Source organism: Haliaeetus leucocephalus, unplaced genomic scaffold (assembly GCF_000737465.1).
Source record: "Haliaeetus leucocephalus isolate CR32 unplaced genomic scaffold, Haliaeetus_leucocephalus-4.0 Scaffold506, whole genome shotgun sequence".
NCBI lineage: Eukaryota > Metazoa > Chordata > Aves > Accipitriformes > Accipitridae > Haliaeetus > Haliaeetus leucocephalus.
Genome location: NW_010972942.1, coordinates 6,765,520 through 6,791,971, shown reverse-complemented (window position 1 = coordinate 6,791,971; position 26,452 = coordinate 6,765,520). Strand labels below are relative to the sequence as shown.

General features: G+C 38.8%; 1 protein-coding gene across 2 annotated transcripts in view; it reads right to left on the bottom strand.

The window, feature by feature from the left end:
* NCOA2 (nuclear receptor coactivator 2) overlaps positions 1–26,452 on the bottom strand; it is a 185,260-nt gene that overhangs the window by 50,850 nt on the left and 107,958 nt on the right. For both annotated transcript variants that reach the window (XM_010575896.1, XM_010575897.1), the window contains 2 exons: positions 25,982–26,154; positions 1,475–1,578 (listed from right to left, as the gene is read on the bottom strand). In XM_010575896.1, the coding sequence (XP_010574198.1) occupies positions 1,475–1,578; positions 25,982–26,154 (277 nt within the window). The remainder of the gene's footprint in view (positions 1–1,474; positions 1,579–25,981; positions 26,155–26,452) is intronic.

The following is a 26,452-nucleotide window of genomic DNA, read 5'->3' as shown; positions in this document are numbered from 1 at the left end:
GCATTTCCTTAAAGAGATAAAGACACAAAGAAAGTATCTGTAGTCTTTTCACCACAAACGTATAACAACTTTCAGTCCTTTTAAGTTTCTTGGCGCAAAAGGACCATGGCTTATTAATTTAGTTCCACAATCTTTCATTGTTAATAAGCAATGGTTTTACTGCAAAAGAAAACTAAATTAAATGGAATAATGGAACAGACGGGTGATTTTACATGCCATGTTTGCTGCAATAGCCAATCATGCAAGATAAGCCAAAAAAAAATCATCTTATCCTTATTTTCCCTGTGATTAAAACAGGTACGTACAATTAAATTAATAGGAAATTAAAGATCAATTTTAACATAGCAATGTAAGAGATGAATGTTTAACCTTGTTTGATAGCAAACCCAACAACATTGAATTCAGTGAGCACATATAATAAGTATTACATTAAATCAATTAATTTGTTACCCCCACTTTTCAAAGAAGGATGTTTTCACTCCAACCTGACTAATCTTCCTTATGTTTAGTGCTGTGATTTTGGAGTCTTTATTTCATATGTAGTACAGAAAACTGTATTTTCATCTAACAAATCATGAAAAACAATGCAAATACTTAAAACTGTTATAACATGCATCTTGTTCCTGCAACATTCAGAAATGACGGAATAATTATGCTTCTGCCAAAGTTGGTTCCTTTAGCTTGATTCAGAGTTTGTGTTTTGTTTCATCTAAAGTAACATTTATTCTTCCTTACAGGTTAGTCCACAGTCAGAACAGGAATAAACAGTTTGCAAGTGAGCTGAGGCAGATAAAGCAGTAGTGCCAAAGGACGGCAGCATATGACATTAGGATCCCAGATAACATACCTACCCAACATTACTATTAATACATTTAGAAGCTAGGTGTTAACCATGCAGCCTTTTGGGATATCAAAATAACAGCTAATATCAGACAAAAATCTTAACTGAACAAAATGAAATACATGTCTTGAAAGGCTCTCCTGGATTATTTTCTTATTCTAGAGGGAAGAGTCATGCTGTCAGTGCTAAAATGACAAACCATTAGAAGAGTATAGCAATGACATGCAATTTCAGAAGAAGTATTATTCACGTGTATAGTACCGTATATGTAAGTCAATGTTTAGGTACAACAGGTCTTCCAAACCTGTCGCGGTTTAGAATGAATAAAACATGCACATGCAGACACCCAAGACTTACTACCAGCTGAAGCCCCTCAAGTTGTCTGTGTTACAAAGCAGAATTACCTCTTCTCTGCCTCTCCTCACCCCCAGTTAAAGAGAGTTTCATCACTGAATCCAATAGAAATATGCTGCCTGCTCTTAAATGACATAATCCTAAGTAGCCAGGATGCCTTGTCTCTCTTGACCATTCTTTCACAGCAACCTCTGACTGCACTTTTTCATTTCATTACATTGCTCTTCATCCTAGGGGGGAGCAGAACTGGCTTAAATAAAGGAATTTTGTGCTCTTCACCTCAAGCATCATTGGTCCAAGTGCATCCTTGTCGATGACACTCTGACCCGTAGATGATACATCTGCTTTTTGCACTTCATCTTCATTAGCAGCTGCTGCTTTTTCTGCAATAAAGAAAACTATGTGTTAAATGACAGAGCAGTGCTAAGTGACACAGTAAGAGCCCACAGAGTATTGAGACTAGCTATGAAATGGTTGCAGTGCAACAATTCTGAAAATGAGATTAAATAGTCTCCCATAATGATTCAACAGAAGCATAACTAGTATATTTGGTTCTCAGTTTTGAAGTTTTATGACACAAATGTTGTTTCTCTGCTAGACATTTTACTAAACTACAAAACATAACACTGTGCAAAGACAAGGGCTCTTTATGAAGGTGCAATGAGCGAAAGCCAGGACCAAGGTGTATTAAAAGACTGATCTAAAAGAGCATGCAAAGCTTACAGCTGCACAACTTTTCCACGATCGCTATATTTAGAAGGAAAAACATAAGTGCGCAATCTACTGTTTCAGTACTGAGAAACAGCAGTCTCATTTCTGTTCCCATGCCTCCACCCACATTTTTACTATCACATAATTTTCATACTGCCTTATTTACCAGTATGTTATTAGAACTACATACAATTTCAAGTGCTGTATTTGAAAATCACAGGCAAGAAAATAATGATTTAAGGTTTCTGGAGCATAATGCTGCACATATTACAATATGTTATATACAGTATCACAGATCATACCCAACTCTAAATGTAAGGGATATTCATACATACTGGAACTTTCAAATCAAGAGGGTTTATAATTCCTATCAAGTAATGGACTGTATTATTTTTTCTATTCCAAGAATGATATTGGTGTTTAAGGGAGAAGTAATAAAAGTAATAAAACCACTATACAAAATAAATATTCTACATTGTGCATTAATGAAATGAGTAATTTTTTGTTGCTAGTTCTATACTCAAAACATTCTTATTATTTTTTGAGCAATTATGTAAAAGCTAGGGCTATACTGCAATCTAGAATATTAAAAATAATTAAAGATATTTTATTTTTAATATTATGCAATAGATTGTTTTAATAAACATGAAAGCACGCTGGAATTATGATAACAAGAATATATGCCTTCTACAACAATAAACCAGAACAAGATTCATTGTAGGAATTACTGAAAGTACCATGTGCGGATGAAGCAAAGGGCCTGTGGAAAATCACCCTTAGTGAAAATTAAAGCATCAGTCATGCAAATTGAAATGTACCTAAATGTACAGTATTTTCCACTATCTGTAGATCTGCAATACTGCAGCCAAAGTTCCTCTGAACTCCCTCTTTAGCAGAGGTTATAAGGTCAGTGTGAATGTACGCTGCTTAGACATACAGTAAAAGAACTGCTTCTGAGAACTCCTGGGTGTCCTCCCACAAGCAATCACTTGCTGGCAGTAAGGGTTTCGTCACTCGGGCTGTCTCATCCTAGATTTCTACAGTTTCTTGCTTTCATGAAAAAAGAGTCAGGAAAATCTTAGCTGTCTTCTTAGGATATGTTCATACACAATGTAACACCATTGTGAATAATGATGAAACAAAATTGTTCTGAAAATGGACTGTTGCAACTAATCGAATACTTTTAAAATCACTTTGATTAGCATAATCTGCTAGAAATAGCAATTAACCCTTCCTCTGCCACTTAAACTCACCAGCATACAAATTAGTATTTCTGGTTTGGACTGTGGACTGCGGTGGGATTTTCTTTTTTTTCTTCTTCTTCTTTTGGCAAAAAGCAGACATTAGGTGTAATGGGAAAAAATTGAACAATCCTTCCCATACTACAATATAGCAGAGTTGGCAGCATATGATGGTACAATACTGAAAACATGTTCTCAAAATTGCGAAAGAATTCTGAAGATTCTAAAAATAGGGTTGAGCTTTTAATAAAGTTGGTGTTGATATTTGTTTCCCATCTGTTCCTGGTAGCATAAAGTGATCCCTTGGTTTCACACTGCAAAATATTATAATGGATAAGGATAGCAGCTTCCTGCTTTCATCCCCTCACTGCTTCAGCCATTGAAACCATCTTGAGTATCGGGAGAACAAGGGATTACCCTCTATGCGCTAGAAATGGAGGGCTGCAGATACGGTCCAGCAACAGTGTGCAAGCACATTCATTACACGGTGTTTCCTCATTTCAGCAATTTACAAAGACTACTTTTACTAATATTATCACATAACACAAAACATTTGGTGAAGATTTTTTTCACTCTTAGAACCACGGAGTTCATATGAATGACCAATAACATATCTATAAAAAATAACTGTTCCTTTTTATGCACACAGGTGAGGTTTTATACAAAGAAAAAGGAGAAAGTTTTTAATTACTATAAAAGTTATCAACACAGAAGCTGCAATACCAGGTCTGACCAAGGACCTCTCCAAGCCTCACATCCAGTCCCTGACAGCGGCTGCTTTCCCCTCTGCTTCCCCGTTTCTCCATCTCGACCCTTTGATCCCTGACCGCTTCTGTTCCATCATCAGCTGTCCCTCACAACCACTTGACCTCTCCATTTTCTTTCCCTTAGACACCTTTTTCCACAGAGGGCCCAACACCTTTGTGGGATCAATAAACACAGCACTTGCTCAAGGAAAAGAATGGAGAAAATATGAAAATGCTATTGAGACACAAACGTTGCCTACCTGCCTCTCTCAGTGATGGTGACAACGTACACTACACTACTCACGACGTTTGGTCAGGCATTCTGAAAAGCTTTATGAATCACAAGTGCTCCAAAATTATGGACTTCATAAGTGGATCTGTAAGAAGTTAAGTGGTCGGAGAGCTTAGAAGAGGCTCCACATTCAGGCCATAGCTTCCTCTACATTTATTTAAGTGGCATTGTATAGGAAACCATGGCCTCTGACAGCCTCTGAGTAGGACTAGCAGTAAATTATGTCAATGTTATAAACTGCAGCTACTGACAATGTTCAACTATGCAATAAATTATCCATTTCTGACTGAACTACAAAGCCCCTCGTGAAGACTCTATCAGCACATACAGGAAAAGTAAGTGCAAATCCTGTCAGCAGTGTCGTTCTGACAGCCAGGCACGGGGAACGTCTTGAAATGCAAATCTTTTCTTCAGTGATACAGCACACGGGGCTAATTGAGAACAAAAATTTGTGGCAGGAAAGTTGGAAAAACCCAACAACTGATAGACAAATTTCTAGTGCCAACAACACTCATGCATTTATCACGAGTCAGTATTTTTTGTTTTTCTTAACAGTTCCAGCTTCTGGTGTTAAGTAGTGGTACAAAAACGTAAAGTTTACTTTTCCTTTTTTTACTTCTCCTATCTTTTTTAGGTTCACTGGGGGCCCTACAAACAAATCAAAAGCACAGAGAGTTTATTATTTCTACACTAGATTAATGATTTTTGAATGTTAGGGGTTAGGAAAATAGCTGCAGAGGCCCAACCTTGCAAAGCCTCTCAGAAGCCTTTTTTCCAGCCCCATGGGAATTGCTGGTATTACCCTGTGACTAACCACAGCCACTAGATTTTTCCACTGCAGCCACTAACACAGAGAGCGGGAGCCAGTTCCCTGATCTCGCTCACACCTTCCAGCGATGCTGCCTCCCAGAACAGCGATGCCCCTGTTCAAATGTAAAAACGCCAGGAAAGCGTTACCAGGCATCCTACGGGCACAGGGGGTAAAGCAGAGCGGAGGTTTAGTATGGAAAAAGAAGTACAGCCTTGTGCTGGCAGAGGAAGTGAGCGGGGTGGAAAGGGGCTTCCCATGGCTTCACCTCCACCCAGGGAATTCTCTGCTGGAGAGGGAGTGTTGAATTAGAAACTGGTCCCATCCTTATGAATATGGCTACCAGGGATCAAGCATATTTTATCTAAATTACAGCAGAATAAACTTCACGCACATGAAATAATTATTAGCTCTGCTCAATTAAGAGTTTAGCCTAGAGAGAGAAAAAAAATTTAAATAAAATAGAAGTGCTCCTGAGAGAGATACTACAAAGAATATATACACCCAATTATGTAGCATTTTAGTGACGTGTGTAATTTAGACTTTAAACTGTGGGTATCTTTACAACTGTATAAGCAGTAATATACTAAAATACATATTAATATTTTCAATTGGGCATCTTCCTAGTGATCATAAACTGTATTTACTTTTCTGCGTCAATATACAGAAGAAAGAAGGAAAAAAAAAAAAGCCCTCACAAATAGTTTCTGACAAATTTATCAGTGGGAAAGCCTCAAGCTTTATTTGAAGCTCATTCCATATTCTGAAAGCGAACCTTTGTGAAATCACATTAGTTTAACAGAAATTCCTAAGTCAGAGAAAGAGAAGCCAAAAGCAATAGTTTGAACTCTCCTGCTACATTTTAACTTAGGAAGCCTTCCTGGTTTTCCATCCTCCCAACTCAAGCTATGTTGGTGCTCTCTGGATTTCTGACAGGAGACTCAGAAGTGCTACTGACGGGCATCACCTTCTCTTGGTTGTGTTTCAAACCCTCCCTTCCTACAGATGGGCAGGCAGGACCCGCTGAACTACCAGAAAAGCTCTCTCTGTCTGTATTCAAGATCTACTCCAACTTCCTTAATGATACTAGCTGCAGAAATACTTCCCCCTTGATGCTCTCTGCAAAACCAAAATGCATTTTCCAAGTAAAGAACAAAACCATAGCCTCTGTAGGGATTGCAGAAAGATGAAGCATAATCTGAAAGAGAAAATTTGCATCAACACTCATTTAGTTTATTTTTCATAGGAGAAACACCCAAGGTTCTTCACAGAACAAAAGGAGCAAAGAAGAGATGCTGACGAAACCCTGGACAGGCCAGCACCCGTGCTCTACAAACTGCTGAGGAAAGAGGTTGAGAGGGAAAAAACAACTGTAACAGGCAGAATCAAATTTATTATCTTATACTGTTTAAAACAGGTTTTCTCAGGTGCCCCATATAATTCCTGTTCTTCAAAACTTTCTGGAATTGCTATTGAAATGCCACACCCATCTCAAACCATATACCCTCATTTATGTAACAACAGGCTAAAAATATAAGCAAAGAAATTTATTATAAGGGATACTATAAAGCTCAACTCTGCACATTAGAAAAATCACACAAATCAAGAAAGATCCTTATAACAGTAACACCAACACCACTTGAAAGTGATTGTAAATGCTATATAATGTTTAAACATGCAATTAAATTTCACGCTGCAACTGTCTTGAAAACAACTTTATCTTCCCCATTTTTTTGTATGTATTAGCCAACTTCTTTTGTCTTGCCTCATTCATATTTGTGACTAAGTTTACCCTGTGTGGCCCTTCTGATCTCTCCTGAATTGCCATGCAAAAATAAAATCCAAACAACCAGGAAACAGTAAAAGTATGTAACTGGCCAAAGATAAGGGTAGATACAATATTAAAAACTAATGTTAACATATATTAGAAAGTATACTTAGTAAACTGCTAAATTTTAGTGGACATTACAGTTTTAAGTATTAGATTTAATAACATTTGAAATATTAGATTTAGTAACATCTGCGTATGACTATTGCTAAGTAATGATATTGACTGTGGTAGCAGACAGGAGGTTTTTAACATAAATAAGGCTATACAAAAAATACCTTCAAATATATCAACTTGAATAAAAACCAGAAAAAACAGCAAAAAAAGAAACCTTGTATTTGGTAACGTGAGTAGTTTTGGATCACTACACATGATGAAGCAAAGCAGTGAAGAACGTGTAAGTTATTTTGATGCTTGGTTAACCACAGGGAAAGCAGCTCTGCCTTGTAGCTGGGTAATTCAAAGCACTACGATCCATGGCTCACATGGAACTTGAGATCCACATGCACGTTTCTTACCCAGTTCCCATTGCCTCGACACAAGTTGTTTTTTCTCCCTGAAAGCAAGTAATTTTTCAAAAGACTGGTGCCTAAGAAACAGCAACTATTTCAGCAATCAATTTTAAGACCAGCTTATCCCATCCCTGTGAATAAAGTTAGCTACTATTTTAGGGAGGTGATTATGTAGTGAGGTTGCTCTTTCATCAAACTGCATGCATCTGTCCAGAGCAAAGAAGCTATTAGACTCCTGAATACATTTTTTCCCCCAGAAACTATAGATCAAGTCTTACAGGGAAAACTATGCAACATCTCAGGAAGGTTTTAGGAGGTAAAACAAGGCAGAATTATGCATCTGCACCGAACTAAAATTAGAAAAGCTGCCATATGGCTCTGTGAAGCCAGCAGCACGTTCTTATTCATTAGGAAGCATTCTGCTAACATAAAAACACAAGGCCTTCCTGTGCTCTCCAAATGTGTTTATCTTTTCAACATTAATGCACGATATATCATCAGGCTGCTGAAATCTCCTGCAGTGCATATTAAAAAAGCACAGCTGCACTTTTTCTCAGCACGTTTATTCTCTGCGAGCTATCTGAGAGCACAGCTTTGCCCACCTCCCTGACATCCAGCCCTCTTGTTAGCACGGCTCGGCTCCCCTTCGGTTGGAAAGGGCCGCGCGCCCACCTGCCCGCTCGCCAGCCCTACGCCTCCCCGTGCCCCACTCCACTCACCACACTCACGTGGTTTAGCTTCATATTTACTACCGCTGGTGGAAGCACACTTATATGGTAAATGTCCCCAGAGCTTAAGCTAAAAGCCCTCAGAAAGCTGTAAGCTCGATTACTCGCTCAGGAGTAATAGCACCGGTAACACCACGATTTCTTCTTTGCAGTGTTTTCAACTTCCAGTTAGCACAGCCGCTCTCCCGTCCCACACATACCTGCCCGACCTTCCCACGGTAAGGAAGCATCAGTAAGACACTAGCTCTACGAAAAGCTTTGCATTCTCACAAAACCACCAAATACAGGTAAACTTTCATGGAGCTTTTCAAGCTTTGAGTGAAGTCTGCTCTTGGAAGATTCAGTAACAGCAGCTAGTGTATAAAATTTTCATGGACACGAAAGTAAAACAAGCGCTGAAAAACCATGATGGATTTAGGAACAGCAACAAACGGAGATAATAATACATAAAATTAATACTAGTTTCATTTCTCTTAATTTGACATTTCTCCATCATTCTTTTTTGTACGTCAGCATTTTTGTCACCCAATACAACTTCTGTAAGAAGTACTGCCTGAGAAATAATTGCCCCCAGCTCAGTTAAGCTGGAACAAGGACAAAAATCACGAAATTCAACACACCAAGAATAATATTTAACTGCTGCACAGAAAGAAGTCTAGTATCTCTGTATGTATTCTTTTGCCAAATACTTCAATATGCGTTTTACTACCTTTTCCTTGGCTTCTTCTCTTCCCCATTCTCATTTTGCCTGTCTTTTCTGTTGTCACATCTACGATCCCGTTTTCCTCTCATTATTACAAAAGTCAATGGTCTACGTCTTGGAAGTGAGGAAAAGGACAGGTGGCAGCAGTGGAAGTGCCCCCTCCTTCCTCCCTGCACCCCAGGAGCTGGCTGCCTCCAAGCCCCGTGAGCTGGGGTATTGCAGTGCCACGCTCCTGGCACACGGCTCCATTCAGTGCACTGAGCCTGAGTATCACCCTCTATAAATACACTTAAATAGCTTCTCTGAAGATTGGATTTAACAGCAGCAACTAAAAGTGACAATGTTATTTACAGAAATAGCATTATTTGCAGAAATATGTATGCACTATTCCCAGATTTATCTATTTAATGCAGTGGCAGAGATTATTCACACCTGAGATTACCTCAGAAGGTCACCAGGTTCTGCCAAGTTAAGGACTGGGGACTGAAGTAAACCCCAGAATTACAACCCACTTGCTGCTGCTGAACTGAAGAATAAGGTGTCCTATCCAGGACCCCAAATCCGCAATGGCTTGACCCATTCCCAGCATGCAATAAAAATACAAAAGAACATAGCAAGTAAAGTAATTTCCCTGCTGAGATTATTTCTAGTATTTTTGTTTATCAGTAAAGACACAGAAGGACAACTGTCATCCTACCATTTAAGTGAAATCTAAACTAAGACTAAAAGCAACCCTGGATCCAGAAACTATTTCTTACTCCATGCCTCATTTTAAACTGTGAGGATACGTCAGACTACGACATTGTGAGTGGAAAGTTGTTTTTCATCTCTTTAATGTGGAATTAAGCTTCCATCAAGACCATCACCTGTTGAACTCCTGGGCATGCTGCAACATGGACCTTTTCCACTAAATTTTCAAAAAAATCAAACGTGTGTGTATATATTCCTATGGTTTTAAGCTATATTCTTTCTCTTTTCTCCAAAAAGATCACTAACGCTATCTTTCCAGTGTATACTGACTGACTAGAGAAAGAGCATAAATAAATTAATCATCAAAGGTGCTGCCTGCCCAGGAGACTTCCTTATCAAAAGGCCAACCTCCAGGATGGTGCTGAGAATTTATAATTTTCACTGGTTTAAAATGCTTTTTTAAATACTGGGAGCTTGGGGCTTTTTTTGCATTTACACTTCCTAGGAATGTGTCGTAACCAGTATAACCTCAAATCTCTGACTGGTTGTGGTGTAGTTTAGGATATTTTATAAGAGCCTAAAATAGAGTACTTGGACAACAAAGGAGTACACATGGTAGATGAAGTACATTGGCTGTCAGTGCCTTACCCAAAAATACCCTCAATTTAATCAGTCACTTATTATTCTATTCTGGAATCAGATAAGCAGATTCAAATACAGGTATCTGTAGCTGTATACACGCTTACATATCCAGGAAACAGTTTTGCCTCTGTTGGTATTTAGATGACTTCAAAACACTCACATAAACTACTCAACTGTACATGATAACAAACGCCACGCATCCATCAGCATTGACCTAAAATCTGTTACATTAACATGGCTGAATTTCAAAAGAAAGAGCCAAGCTAACTGACCTCTGCACCGAAATATTAGATACAAATATTTGGCATCCCTCAGTTTAACGAAGTAATTATTTTCTTTGGTATGTACTGAATTAGGACAGAAAATTTTACTGTATTTTTTGGCATTTACAATTTTATAAGTGTTAGATATTTACTTAATGAGTAACCTCATCTTGTTTTGATAATTCATCTCTAAAAACAGTATTAATATGAATGTCTAAATGGTGGGAGCCTGATGTTCTTTAACATTTTGGCTGAGCTGACATTTTCAAAGACAAGAAATATGGCAGGATCTGATAATTTCTTTCAAAACAGGGCTCCATCACTGTCTCAGAAATAATATATTGCTTTCACAAAAGTTAACAGCTCTCCAGTTGGTTTTCTGACGTGTAAAAACACAGGCAAGATTTTGAAAATAAGGATACAAGGGTTAACACTCTTTAGACTAGAATCTGCAGATGCAATTGCCAAGCTAATTAAACTTATAGGTTTCCAAAACTTAGGCCAAAATAACATACTGGAAAGGAATATTAATCTAGCCAGACTCCATTTCTTGAAGCCTTACTCTTATGTACTCAACCAACTGTTAAAAGGAAACAGATGACTCCCTTTCTTCGAATGCCACATTGCCATGATTACAAAATATCTTCTTTATTTTAGGATGCTGATGATAAATCTTTGTGACACACCAGATCATTCACAACAACAGGCAAAGATCTTTTTGCTTTTATAAATTGCCATCAATGACTGCAAAAGTTTTCAAGAGACCTAATATGGTGCACCAAAAAGAAATATGATGGATCATGGGCTCCCTATGAGCCCATGAAAGAAAAAAGTTTCCATAATAAAGCATAGGCCAAAATAGAGCACAGATAATTGAAGACAGCTAAGGAAGAACAGAAACAAGTTTAATTTAATGTGTCCATGCTAACACGGATAACAGGGCTCCTACTGCTTCTAATAGTCCAGATTATAGTCGATAAATCTTTTACAAAAAAGCTCTAAATCATTAAGGACAAGTAAAGTTTTTCTTCCTATAATAGCCCAGTGTTCAGAAATAGAAGCTGGGGCCCCTCTTCTTGCTTGTCTAACCCACCATCACAGGCCTCAGCCAAACATTTAGGCCAATTTAGAAACAGAAATGTTCCTATTACTGCAAGGAAAGCAGAAGGAAACCCAAAAGCTTCCTAAAAGAACCTGTTTACTTCTGCATGTTATTACTAAAGGAATTTTTTAATCCAAATCCTTTATGAAACTGTGTTTAAGATTCATTTCATATACTTCAACAGTGGCTACATTACTTCAGGTACATTATGAATATAGTATGGCTGTTGGAAGGATGGCAATGACTATTAACATGTATCGTTTAAGATACTCTCTAAAATTAGAAGATCTTTTTTCATTACCCTAGAAAATTTGGCTTATCTTGTTGCTAAGATTTACATCCAGACAAAGCCACTTTTAATCTCAATTACATTAATTATTTCTGTCACATTTTAAAATGCCTGCTAATAGAACTGATAGGTACAAATGGGCTCCCTGCAATAGACTGAACCATACTTACAGCTTAATTAATTACGCATTATCGTTTCTTGTTCTCTATTTCTGAGTCATGAAGTAGGGATCAGCACCTAGTCTTAAATAAGTCAGTATAATCCATAAACAGAAAAATAATTAAACACAAACAGTATTGCTTTCTCTATTTTCTCAGGGAGCTTTATCAGTTCTCCTCCGAGAAGAAACTTTGACCTGCCTTTAAAACAGTTCCCTTAACCCACAGGCGACTAGCAGCCACTGGAAAGGATGCTCCATGTCGTAGCGGCGGGCACTGCCATAGCCAGCTGCGTAGCCTTACTGCTCTTCCCCAGCCCCAAGCTCCTGATGCGGCACAGGCTGGGAGTGAGGTGCCCCCGTTTGGCAATCATCGCACTGAGTATGCTGAACAAAAGTGGCTTTAACCAGGAAATGCTGAAAATTAAGGTCTGACTCCAGTCATGTCCCTCCTCGGCACGAAGACTGGTAATGCGGGTCTGCAGCCAAGCCCATGCGTCAGATCAGAAGTGATAATCCAGAACCTTTTCCTCCAGTCTGCAATTTACTTATTTGCTTGCAAAAAGGAACATAGCTGCCTGCTCCTCACTTCACCCGTTAGAGAAACAATAGGCAAGACCTTTTAAATAATAGTTGTTATTTCCACAGGATTATTTAGGCCTCAGCCTAAACATATAAGGATACTGGGTTTTGAGGTTAGTATCTAAATTCTAAGCCTTTTGTGGATCTGGGCCAAAGTCCTTATTAAAAAAGCAACAACAAAAAAAACAAACAAAAAAAACCCAACAAAAGAAACCAACCCCCCACCTTTGGAAATGGTTTAAGCTATTGAGAAAAAGGCTATATGCCCCTTGTCTGAGCTTCAGAGAAAGAATGAATGACAACACCCATGACCATCACAGAGCTCAGGGAAAGGAAGAGTATTCCTGCACCGTAACTCACGACGACCCTGAGAAAGCCAATATCCTCCCTCAGTTATATTTCATAAAGATTTTATGGACTGGCTTCTCTGCCTGTATCACTGATACAAAAAAACAAGGGGGAAAAAAAAAAGCTTACTGGGCATCTTTACATTTTAGATTGCTATTTGCAAACATGTAATTATATTTTGAACAGTAAGTACAATGGCCTGACAAGCTGTATTATAATGTCCAGTTAAAATCAGCATGTCGAGCAGCTAGACAGATGGCGACTCAACTTTCAAGCTTCATATAATCACAATAATCCTTGATATCGATCAGTGTAACACTCAACAATTCATTAGTAAGTTTTGTCACATTCCCTAAAACTATTCGATTATTTCTTACTGCAGCACCAAGAGAAAAAACAGTATCAGAGAGACAACAGTGAATGGAATAAAACTGCCACAGGTATGGTGATGCTGGTTCCGAAATTATGGCTAAAGCCACACTGAAGGCAAGAGAGAGCATAACTGGGGAAGAAGTGAAAAACAAAATGCAGGACTGTTGTGGTTTAACCCCAGCCAGCAACTAAGCACCGCACAGCTGCTCACTTACTTCCCCCTCACCCAGTGGGATGGGGGAGAAAATCAGGAAAAGAAGTAAAACTCGTGGGTTGAGATAAGAACGGTTTAATAGAACAGAAAAGAAGAAACTAATAATGATAACACTAATGAAATGACAATAGTAATAATAAAAGGATTATAATATACAAGTGATGCACAATGCAATTGCTCACCACCTGCGGACTGATGCCCAGTTAGTCCCTGAGCAGCACTCCCCCCCCCCCCCGCCCCGTTTACGTACTAGACATGACGTCACATGGTTATGGAATACACCGATGCCCACTCTGGGTCAGCTGCCTTGGCTCTGTCCCCTCCCAACTCCTTGTGCCCCTCCAGCCTTCTTGCTGGTTGGGCATGAGAAGCTGAAAAATCCTTGACTTTACACTAAACACTACCGAGCAACAACTGAAAATATCAGTGTTATCAACATTCTTCGCATACCTAGCTCAAAAACATAGCACTGTACCAGCTACTAGGAAGATAATTAACTCTATCCCAGCTGAAACCAGGACAAGGACAATTATTAAAAAGGAGAGAAAACAAAACAGCAAAGGCTGAAAAACAAAGCCCTTCAAGAGAAAAGGGAAAAATAGGGAAATACAAAGAAAATCCATTCCACATAAAATATCACTTTTGACAGCTAGTGACAGGCAGCATTGCATTCAGAAAAAGTCAACAAGAATAGTAAGAAATAACTAAAGATAGAAAAATAAACTCAAACATTCAAATATTTCCTCCAAGCTAAGGAGGTGAAAGGTTTTGTACAAAAGAAGGAAGACAGGAAGAATTTTATGTTATTGGCACAAAATACCTCGATATTTTTCCACCCAACACCAAAACAAACAAACCAAGAAAAATCTAAATGAGTGTCCCTCTGAGTTTTCCGATCTATATTTAGAATTTACAACCTTGATATCTCTTCCTCTTCTTTTTTTTTCATTTCCAAGCAAATCAATTGTTATATTTAAGCACACTTCCTCTTCAGTGTTGAACGTAGGCCCAGACCTAATTTGACATAGAATAACCTGTCTCTGGAAGACATCTTCCTCAGAAGGATCATGGGAACTGCAGGTTGTTCCAAGTCTTTCTAGGAAATTGTGCCTCAGAAGAAGAAGTACCAGTAAAAGGAGAGTACTCTTCGTGCTCACATATCTTAAGATGACAAGGGACCACTCTAACTGTCTAGCCGGATCTCTCTAACACATCCCAAAAGCGTTTCACCAAGTGACTCCTGCATCATGGCAAGAACCTCCACAGAATTACAATATATATTTTGAAGGGCGTTCAGATCTGTTTGGGAGGGCTGATAGAACCTACCAATTTCTTCATTAAGTTGCTTTGAATTTCAATTAACTTTCCACTAAGAATCTGCACCTTATGTATGAGTTGGCTTTGGCCACAGATTCCAGCTCTTAGGCTGTATCCTGCCTTTGTGTGTTAAAGAGCCCTCTGTGGCAAGCACAACGCGTAGTTCCATTTTGCTTTGTGTCAGTAAGCAAAGCGAAGTTTGCAGGGACATGCCTTTCTGCTTCAAGATGAATAGAGCTTCAGTGAACAGAGGTACCACACTGCTGCTTCTTCCAAAGGGGCACGTGTATACTATTTCAGACAACACGGCAATATCTGGAGCATCTCCAGTTATGGAGTATCTACTTTGAAAGTTTTCTACTTTAGCAGAACTTCAATTTATGTACTTTTCTGTCTCCTTCTTCTGACATTTGCTCTGATCTCGTGCGAACTAAAGAAGAGTAGTTAGCTTTCAGAAGGAAGAGGGAGAGTATGTGTGTGTTTAAGCATGTAGTGTGCACACTAGAGTACCCATTGTCTTGTAAAATACATACAGATGTGCCAACTCACTTTAAGGATGAAAGGAAACAGAAGGCATATATGTCTTCGCTCTCTAACCATCTGTCTGAGGACATTCACTAGGAGCTCAACAATGTACATGACAGAGCAAGTAATTGATCATTTGCCATGTCATCCTTCAAACTTCAGTCTATGTTTTTTCCACCAGTTGCACACTGTGGGTTTTCATAAAAGAAACGGAAAGCTGAAGTAGTAATTGTGTATTGGTTTTGTGTGGCAAGGTTTTTGGTAGCGGGGGCTGGTTACAGGGGTGGCTTCTGTGAGAAGCTGCTGGAAGCTTCTCCTGTGTCCAACAGAGCCAATACCAGCCAGCTCTAAGACGGCCCCACCGCTGGCCAAGGGCGAGCCAATCAGTGATAGTGATAGCACCTCTGTGATAACATATTTAAGAAGGAAAAAAAGTTGCTGGGACACAGAAACCGCAGCTGGAGAGAGGAGTGAGAACATGTGAGAGAAACAACCCTGCAGACCCCCAGGTCAGTGAAGAAGGAGGGGGAGGAGATGCTCCAGGCGCCGGAGCAGAGATTCCCCTGCAGCCCGTGGGGAAGACCATGGTGAGGCAGGCTGTCCCCCTGCAGCCCATGGAGGTCCACGGTGGAGCAGATATCCACCTGCAGCCCGTGCAGGACCCCGCGCCGGAGCAGGTGGGTGCCCAAAGGAGGCTGTGACTCCATGGGAAGCCCACGCTGGAGCAGGCTCCTGGCAGGACCTGCGGATCTGTGGAGAGAGGAGCCCACACTGGAGCAGGTTTTCTGGCAGGACTTGTGACCCCGTGGGGGACCAACGCTGGAGCAGTGCGCTCCTGAAGGACTGCATGTCGTGGAAGGGACCCATGCTGGAGCAGTTCGTGAAGAACTGCAGCCCGTGGGAAGGACCCAGGCTGGAGAAATTCATGGAGGACTGTCTCCTGTGGGAGGGACCCTACAGTGGAGCAGCGGAAGAGTGCGAGGAGTCCTGCCCCTGAGGAGGATGAAGCAGCAGAGATAACTTGCGATGAACTGACCATAAACCCCATTCCCCGTCCCCCTGCACTGCTGGGGGGGGGGTAGGTAGAGAATCCAGGAGTGAAGTTGTGCCCAGGAAGAAGGGAGGGGTGGAGGGAAGGTGTTCTGAGATTTGGTTGTATTTCTCATTACCCTGCTCTGGTTGATTGGTAACAAATTGAGTTAATTTCCCCCAAGCTGAGTCTGTTTTGCCTGGGACGGTAATTGGTGAGTGATCTCTCCTGTCCTTATCTCAACCCATGAGCCCTTTGTTATATTTTTCTCTCCCCTGTCCAGCTGAGGAGGGGGAGTGATAGAACAGCTTTGGTGGGCACCTGGCATCCAGCCAGGGTCAACCCACCACAAATTGTTTCTCATACCCTCAGTCATTTCACATTCAAGGACCCCAATTTCTAACTGTCCATACGCAGAATCTTTTACAGAAATAACAAAATGCATTACTGTGCTGGTTTTAGCTGGGATAGAGTTAATTTTCTTCATAGTAGCTGGTATGGGGCTATGTTTTGGATCTGTGCTGAAAACAGCGTTGATAACACAGGGATGTTTTTGTTACTGCTGAGCAGTGCTTACACAGCGCCAAGGCCTTTTCTGCTGCTCACCCCACCCCACCAGCGAGGAGGCTGGGGGGGGCACAAGGAATTGGGAGGGGACACAGCTGGGACAGCTGACCCCAACGGACCCAAGGGATATTCCAGACCATATGACGTCATGCTCAGCATATACAGCTGGGGGAAGAAGGAGGAAGGGGGGATGTTCGGAGTGATGGCGTTTGTCTTCCCAAGTCACCATTACACGTGATGGAGCCCTGCTTTCCTGGAGCTGGCTGAACACCTGCCTGCCCATGGGAAGTGGTGAATGAATTCCTTGTTCTCCTTTGCTAGCATGCGTGGCTTTTGCTTTGCCTGTTCAACTGTCTTTATCTCAGCCCGCGAGTTTTCGCACTTTTATTCTTCCAATTCTCTGCCCCATCCCACCTGCGGGGGAGTGAGCGAGCGGCTGGGTGGTGCTTAGTTGCCAGCTGGGGTTAAACCATGACAATGACTTAGAACAGATGCAATTATCTTGGTTCTAGTTTGAACACAGAGGAGCCTTTGATCAATACCTCTTTAATGTGCTGTGAATCCACAGGTTTTCAGGATGGAAACATTGTATGAAAGGCATTGTACCCTATTGTGAGTAAATATTATATTATCACTTTTCAGGCTGCAGCCTTTAAAAAGAAAAGATAAAAGCTGTGTAACAAAAGCTAGGTTCCTTATAATGGATGATCTTATTTTGACTGAAGTATCATCACTACTCTGAGTAAATTAATTTGCTATTCCACAAATTAAGCTCCACAGAGACAGTCAAGTTAACACAAAGTCTCCTTCTTCATTTACTTGCTTTACATGCTTCTGAGAATAGTAACATTGCATTCACTAATCTAAAGCACACAGCATGCCCTGACATTCTATAGTCAGCATCTTTACACTGCATACCATCCAGCAATAAGAGACTACAAACACAAAACATTTAAGACTTGAATCAGCAGCCCCCAATTCTTCTTTAGCACCTAAACTCAGTATTTATTCTTTAGCACTTAAACTCAGTATTTCTTATTGACCAGACACCTCTGAAGACAGAGCAGCTGGTGAGAAACACTAGACTCAAAAGCTTAGTTCATATTGTGGAGGGTTGGATGCCAGCCTATATTTCTGTTTTGGTTTGGTTTTTTTTCCTAATTTAAAATGCTAAATGTATTTATGATGTTTACAGTTCATAAGAGATTACATGACAAACTGCAAAAGAAAAACTGTATAGTTTTGAAGTTTAAAGTGCTCAGTGACAGTTTAAATGCAGCCTGAGAAAATAGACTATCTGCAAGGAGGTGGACTCCAAAATCCTAAATACGAGGAAGAGATGTCTCCATCTTTCTTATACAAGACATTTTTACTACACTTCCAGAAGTACATAGTCCACTCTATGATCATTAAATATTAAAGTAACAAAAACAAAACTTTAATGAAAATATTCCTGCAAAGAGGGAACACTTGAGACATAGGCCCCAAAGCATGTTAAATATGGGAGAAGAAGCTAAATCCTTTACAGCATTCCCCAACATTGGTATTCTAGACCTCTTAGATAGCAACCATCTTTGCAGCTACAGAACATAAAATAAACAACCATGCTCCACGAGTTTGAATTATTTTCTCTCTTCGTCATTTAGAAGTTATGAAAGAAAACAAAATAAAGATCAAAGAAAAGCAAAATGCAAGTAGGATGCAAAACAAACAAGCAAGTCTTCCTGTAATACCTGCCAATAATTCCTATTTCTACACATAAAAGACCACTTTAGAAGTGAACATCTAGTTTCTCTTCAACTGAGTCACAACTTGGGAGTCAAAGCTTAGATTTCTGGTCAAGCAAATTATCTCTAGAACTGAAGTCATCCACCATCAACAAAGTTGAAGCCCACGGACAAGAGACATGTCTTGTTAAGTGACAGTCATCGCCCGACACCCTGCAATACCCAACAGCACCAAGACAGCTGTAGGCGTTAGTCCATGGCTCAGTCATTGCTGGCACGCTTGGACCTGTGTTGGAGGGGGCCCCACCAAGGACCCTTGGGGCGATAGATCCTCTCCTCCTGGTCAAATAAAAAATACTGCTTAGGCTCACCACACAACTGCACAAATGCTACGGTCAGGGTGAGGGAGGGAATGGAAACTCATGGCCAGAAGGAGGGCAGGGACGGTGGAACCAGGGCTTTCAACAGCTGCCTCATTTCCCGTAGGTTAGTCTGCAGCCTGCACATCAACATCCTTAGGACCACTCTATTATTGTTCTTAGTCTGAAGAAATAATAACAAAATTGACCTAAATCTACTAATCGGGTGATAAGTAAACAGTCTCATTAACTTTGGGAAACAAGGCTATATAGCAGATAGGACTTTAACCATGATTAGGAAGCAAAAACCAACAACAATCCACTAAATCCTACTAAGTGCATAGATTTTACACCGGTTTCACAATTTTGATTACCAGTCTGATGATTATTTTTGTCTGTTTTCTTGAAGCAAGAGAATCACAGAATCACAGACTGGTTTTGGTTGGAAGGGAGCTTTAAAGACCATTTAGTCCCCGTCCTCCCCGCCATGGGCAGGGACATCTTTCACTAGACCGGGTTGCTTAAAGCCCCATCCAACCTGGCCTTGAACACTTCCAGGGATGGGGCATCCATGGCTTCTCTGGGCAACCTCTTCCAGTGTCTGACCACTATCATAGGAAAAAACTTCTTCCTTTTGTCCAATCTAAATCTACCCTCTTTCAGCTTAAAACCATTGTCCCTTATCCTGTCACTACAGGCCTCAGTAAAAAGTTTCTCTCTGTCTTTCTTATAAGCCCCCTTTATATATAGAAAGGCTGCAATAAGGTGTCCCCAGAGCCTTCTCCTTTCCAGGCTGAACAATCCCAACTCTCTCAATACTTTGAGCACAGTGTGGACACAGATATATGACATAAAGGCATCTTCAGCTATTCTTTTCATAAGTCATATTAATTAAATTATAACACTGCTTCCAAAGAAAACTATTAGCATAGTTAAAATGCCATAACTTACATGTAGATAAGGCCTAAGCCAACTATTCTGCATGATACGCAACTCCAGTAAAATAAGCAAACCCCAGGAAATTTCCCACTTGATGGATCTGCTGGCTAATGACTACTTTTCATTAGAGCCAGAAAAGAAACTGATGGTCTGCATTACCTAAAACCAGTTTAAATTCTTCAGTGAATCAGTAGTTCTCTGGAGGCCTGCAAGTAGTAAAGTCAACATAACTGGATATTTAGCCAAAAAGCTTTACAATGTTCAGGGGAAGATCAAAACCATTTTCAGTGCATCACTCTTAGCTGTAGGTAGAGGAGAGGAGACAGCAAAGCAAATTCAGTAATAGATTTTTTTGTAGATGTTCTGCATAAATTCCTTGACTTCACAGCACAAATTCCTCTGACACTTAATTCAGTCTTAAAATCCTATCAGGCTGAAAGTGCAGCACATAAATAATAATAGCTATGCAGAACTCTTTCAAAAAAAAGATTCAAAAATTGCCATCAATTTTAGATCTTCTGCCATCTCAAATACGATTAACATAAAAAAATATAATTACAGTAAAATTTACCAACTTAAATATTTGCAAAACAAAAACCAACAAACAAAACCCGAGTCTGCATATGCTCTCTTGTCTTGAATATTCTGATTTGGTAAGATATTTATGCACATAACTTTAAACCTGTAAGTAGTTCCACCGACTTAACAGGGATTACTCATCTGCTTAAAGTTAGGCAGTTGCTTAAATACGTTGTGAAATATGAATCTAAATTCAGATCTGAAAAATTTAAAGTAGCAGCAGCCAAAGTAACACCTCATTACAGCCTTAAGACCATGCTGTTTTCCTTTAGCAAGCGATTTTACTTGCATACTGGCACTGGAGGCAACAATAGACTATCTGCTGGAGTGACCCTGTGATGACAAAGCAGTACTGCTACGGGGAAGTAAAACCTGGTTTTGCTAGCAAATGTGAAACCAGAAAAAGAAGATATGTAGGATTAACAACAAGCCTTCTTTTTAAAATTCATACAGGTTCCATAGCTCTTGCATGTCTCTCTTCACCAAGTACTTTTCCTTCTCCCAACATTGTTCAGCTTTCACATGGTGATTCATTCTATCCAAGGTCTGTCTTGTAAGGCTATTCTGAAAACAAGATCTGACAACTCAAAACTGTACATTAAAAGCTAGACTGATAACCACCACCCTGATATCCCTTCCCTGTACTACTGAAAAGCTGATCTACAGAACACAAAACCTCTTCAGAAACTGGTGACACATGAAAGCAGGACTCTGCAGGAAAATGGAAATGAGACAGAAAATCACATTTGAGGATACTTTGGCACAGTAGGTTATATCCCACCGTATGTGAATCTAAATAAGACAAGCGGATGCCATCCTAAAAAAAGGCATGGAAAGTAGAAGGAGAAAAATAAGAGATGCAGACCTGAGGTTTAAAATGAGGTACTCGGGGAACTTGAGAAAAAAACCCATGTCTTGTACTTGATGTCAGGACATATTCTTCAGCATTCCTACTGAAGGGGCCAGAGGAGACTGCTTAGCTAGATAAACTGCTGAAGAAGCTTAAGGTGATCTTCAGTATCCTCTGTACCTACTGCATTGCTGATACCCAGAGAACAGGGTAAAAGCACAACTAGACAATGAAGAAAAGGAGGTTTCAAAGCCTGAAGCAGGAGATGTTCAAGCAGTGAAATGTAACAAATAGTCTCTGCTTTAAAATGTGAGCTATTTATCTGCTGAGACTGAGGTTAGCATGATGGATAAAAAGAGCCTTAAACTAAGGGCAAAGGTTTAATTTTTATATCCTGCTTAATACCTAGAAGGAAAAATAATCACTTAAAGGGTGACAGAGTAACCAAAAACAATAATGAGAAAGAAAAATGCTAACATAATGAGAGGAGTCAGGCAGATGACAAGATTCAAGGAAAAGGACTGCTGTAGGTATGAAATCAAACGAGATTGATGTGAAGCAGTTCAACTGATTGTAAACTAAGGAAGAAGAGAACCCAGACTCCTTTTATTTGCTCTCAGAACTTTGTTGTCTTCAGATTATGAGAAAACATTTTCAGCAGTACTTATGCAACTGAAATGAATCTGTCTTAAGTGCTGAAGTTGTTTCTTAAAATTAAGGTAGGATCCTAAAATCAATCAGACACTACTTTGCTAAATATATTTCTTAAGTACAATCAAATGGCTTTATAGCTTCTTGGTTGTCTAGCACATAAAAGAACATTTATCCCCAGTGGTCTTTACACTTGCCTAAACCAAGCTTTTTTAATTAAGCACGTGCAAATCGGAACTTACTATGCTTGTACACATCTGTGTATATTATGAACACATCTGCAACTTATATGACTATTACTCTTTCAAAGTAACTTAACATAGACTGCAAATAACAGGAGAGCTTACACTTTCATGAGCATGTAACACAACCATAAACCCACCATTTCACATCACTTTTATGCTATAAATAAAAAGCTGAATGAATTTTTTCCCAAGTGCTTGAAACACAAGTCTCAAATCCCCAGTAGAAATATCCACTTAAGATTTACATGAATATAACTTCTGTTTCATCTTCATGCTAAAATCACAATTTTTCACCTCCTCTGGACATCCACAAATCTCTGTCCAATCACTGTAAGATAATATGGTAAAAGTCCTCAGTAGAAAATTAAGCTTTTGTAAAGAAACTTGTCTTCATTTTCCCCAGTACTAAAAATGTTTCAAAACCCAGATTAAAACTACATGCAATGGTTACATCTTTCAAATATCTTTAATTCTTTTAATTCAGTTACACGCATATATTTATAACATGCTTTCAAATTGTAATAAATCGAATCTCTAACATACCACAACTAAAGAATCTTTGAAGTATATACTGTGAGAAATGATAAAAAGATAACAGATAAGTGTATTGCAAATACATATTTGCATATAAAATAGATCAGGATAACATTATACTAAATTATATAGTATTACTACAGCAAAAAATCTATTACTTTTTCAGCTACCAGCCCAGCAAGCTTGACATGGGAAATGAATATCAATCTGTATTTCTTTCTTCCTCGTTTTCATTCCGAGAACCTAGAATAAGGTCGCCTTGTCAAATCTCAGTAGCAGTTATAAAACTTGTTGCTTTCAGTGGCTTTACAAGGTATTTGTAACTGACTGCGCTTTTGTAAGTAATTAGACCTTAATCTGCAATTCTATTTATAGATGAAGAAGAAAATTTGTGAAGAATTTTTAGCATTCATCTCAAAAAATCCAACCCCTTTACTAAAACTTCTGAATAATAAAACTGTAAAGTAAGTTTACACTAATTTAATCTAATCTGTCTTTGAAGAAATGCAGAGCAGACCCCCTGCGCAAAAGCTAAGCCGTCTTAATTTGTCTGTGTTAGTGCAGAATCACTCACAATTTCAGGATGTTCATTTAGTTTCCTCCTACAGGTATTTAGTGTAACACTAAAAATCAACGAAACATCTTAACTGTAAGAAAATGTGATTTTTAACCTGAGTCTCATGGTACTTTATGTAAGTATAGTATTATTTTCATGACTTTGTTTTAGAAATACGTATTGTTAAGATAATGCAAATGTTTCACCATCGTAAAGGTCTTCTAACACGTCTTGGCACTGGAAAAGCAATCAGAAAGATTTGGAACAACTTAAAAGTTAATGCATTTAAATGATGAATATATATAAAGTGCAGGATTCCCAATGTGAGGTGGTAAACTACCTAAAAAACATGGGAAAGCAATAGTAATAGCCTCATTAGGTCTTCAATCTGCTTGCTTTGCTTAGGTCAGGTTTTTTGTGGCACTCAACAGAAGTACAGGTGTACTGTACTGTTTGTGCAGTTTGAATATTTACTATACGTGAGACCTATTTGTTAATAAAATGACTGTTCCAAAACTATGTTGCATTTCAGAGTATGCTGTCATTTGAATTTTTCTTAAAAGGAAAAGCCTTTTAAACTTGCTATTAAACAAACAGATGTAGCTTCTATGTAGAAATCAGTATCAAACTTTTCATTAGTTTAAAGTAGTAATTTCAAGTATTCTAATCTTTGTTTCTAGATCCTGAGATGCTACTGAGGACAGCTTTGAAGGTCTCAGTGATTTGCAATGCCCCTTAGAGATGCTTAAAGTCTAGTCTGTACCAGCTATGAGTTTTATGCAAAGACCCAAACAGTTATCAGACAATCTAATTGTTCTCAGCTGAAGAACCTTGTGCAACAAATCAACATTATAAAGAGTAATTTAGTATCTTTATTGCTCAAGGGTTGCAAAATACTTCTACTTGTTGAAATAAAAACCTACTTCTACTTGTCAAAATAAACAGTATTCATAGCATTTTACTCTGTCTTTAGAATTATATTTTCAGTTGTTTTTGCAATAAAACTTTATGAGCTTAGAAAATTAAGTGCACTTTCAGCTTTGGTACAATTCTGGCCCATGATGACTTAAATAATTTACATGCAACCTGGTCTGATGAGTGTGAACATTTTATAACAATATGAAAATTGTTTTTATGATATTGGTCCTGAACAACAAAACCCTGGATCTGACAAAGTTGCCATTAGTTACAACCAGATTTTTTACGAGATTTTCTAGAGCTGCTGAGAGAATTACCAAGTGGATTAACAGATTTTTCCCTGTGCACCCACTTTGCAGGAAAACACATTTTTTTTGTCCTTATCCCTTCTCAGGTAAGGATAAGGAGAATGTGTCTCTTGGTGACAGCAAAACAAAAATCCAAAACCGAAAGTGAGAAAAGGAAGAAGAAAAGAAAATAAGGAAAAAAAAACCCCAAACTCAAAAGCCAACAAGGTGCAAAATGATGATGGACACTGTGCCTGGTTAAGAGTTCTACTTCCTAATATGGGGCACAGCAACTTCACCAGAACATCCATGTAAAAAATTATGGCAACCTAATAGCAATAAGAAGAGAACAAGCTGAAAAATAGGAACATCCCGAAGAGTAATCAATTCAAGCCACTTTGGAGGCAGTTGACACAATTTGACACTTCCCACTTTCCATTTAGCTTTGAATAGACTGATGTCTGAAACTGCAGATCTACTTACTTACTTGTTTTAGAAATAAATCTGTACCTGAATTATACAACACGTAATCACCACTTTTATAACTTCACACATACAGTATGGAAAAGGAAGCATTATTTTCCCACAGAAATCACAGAATACTGAAAAAGTGAAAGATGTTAATTAAAGTGTTTGAAAACCAAAGGAATCACTCTAAACACAGTTTATAAAGAGACTGAAATCTTCTACATTAAAAGAAAAATGATACGCACCTACTTTAAGAATTTGAATCTGCCCCAAACAACTGCAGTGCTATTCATGCCTGCCCAGATAGACCTGTGCCACAAACCCCACTTCCAAAAATTTAAAGTTTCTAAAATATTTGGGTTTTTTTCTTTAAATAGGAAATATATCAAAAGACAAGAAATACAAAACTAATCTTCTAGACAAAGAACAGGAAGAAAACTGTCACGTTCTCTGGTTTACATTTATAACAGGACCCTATGTAGAGATTAGAATAGTTTCAAATCTATTGTAGTTGAGGATATGATGTCATCATTTAAGGGACGCAGATAATTTAGTCCACAATATCTATTCATACCAACACAAGAAAGCAGAAGGGGGGATGCAGAATACTTTCATACCCCACTGTCCTAGATTATTCCTATTTTGCATGGATTCATCATCCGTGTAAGAGTAAGTAAGTAGTCTTTTTTTTCCCCCCCAAAGCCATCTGCTAGTTTAACTTTTGTAAAAGCACAACTGATTTCAATTCCATTAGATGCACACATCAGACTGACCAATTTTTCCTCTCTCTCAGCAATTTCTTAATTTTCTGTCAAGCTTATTTTTAAAATACTGAATATGATACTTAACACACTCCATTCACATGATGTTACAGCATTTTTCATTATTAATTAATGAAAAACCTGGGAATTTGCTAAAGAAAAGCTGAAGAGACTATCGGGTTTGCCAAAAATAAAGTAAAAATCAACACAGAAAATATTCAAAGTCAATTAATTAGTCTTCTTACCTTGTTCTTTTATCTGACGAATTTGCTTCACAGTTTCTTTCAAGATTGCACATTTGTCAGGTTTAAAGTTAAAGTTGTCAATATCATTAAAATTCGCAAAAATCAGCTCTGCAAGTTCTTCTATGTATTTATTCTCTTGCTCACGATTGCGTTTCTCAGTGCTTCTTTTAGGGCTGAAAGAGGAGTTTATAAAAATGTATTTAATATCAGTTTGCTTGCCTTCTGGCCAGCTCAAAGATGATTTCAAATGGTTTGAGAGTAGTTTAACGAAAACAGAGAGAACTGCCTTCTCTCACTACAAAAATATAACTTGCAAGTTTCTCAAGCAGAAAGGTTTCCTCTGGAACAAGGAAAGGAGCATTAAAAAAGATGTTAGTTATTTTTTCCCAACAGTCATGTTTTTTGTTTCAGAAGAGGTTTGGGATTTGAAATTCAAAACAGAAGATTGACTGGGGGGGGGGGGGGGGGGGG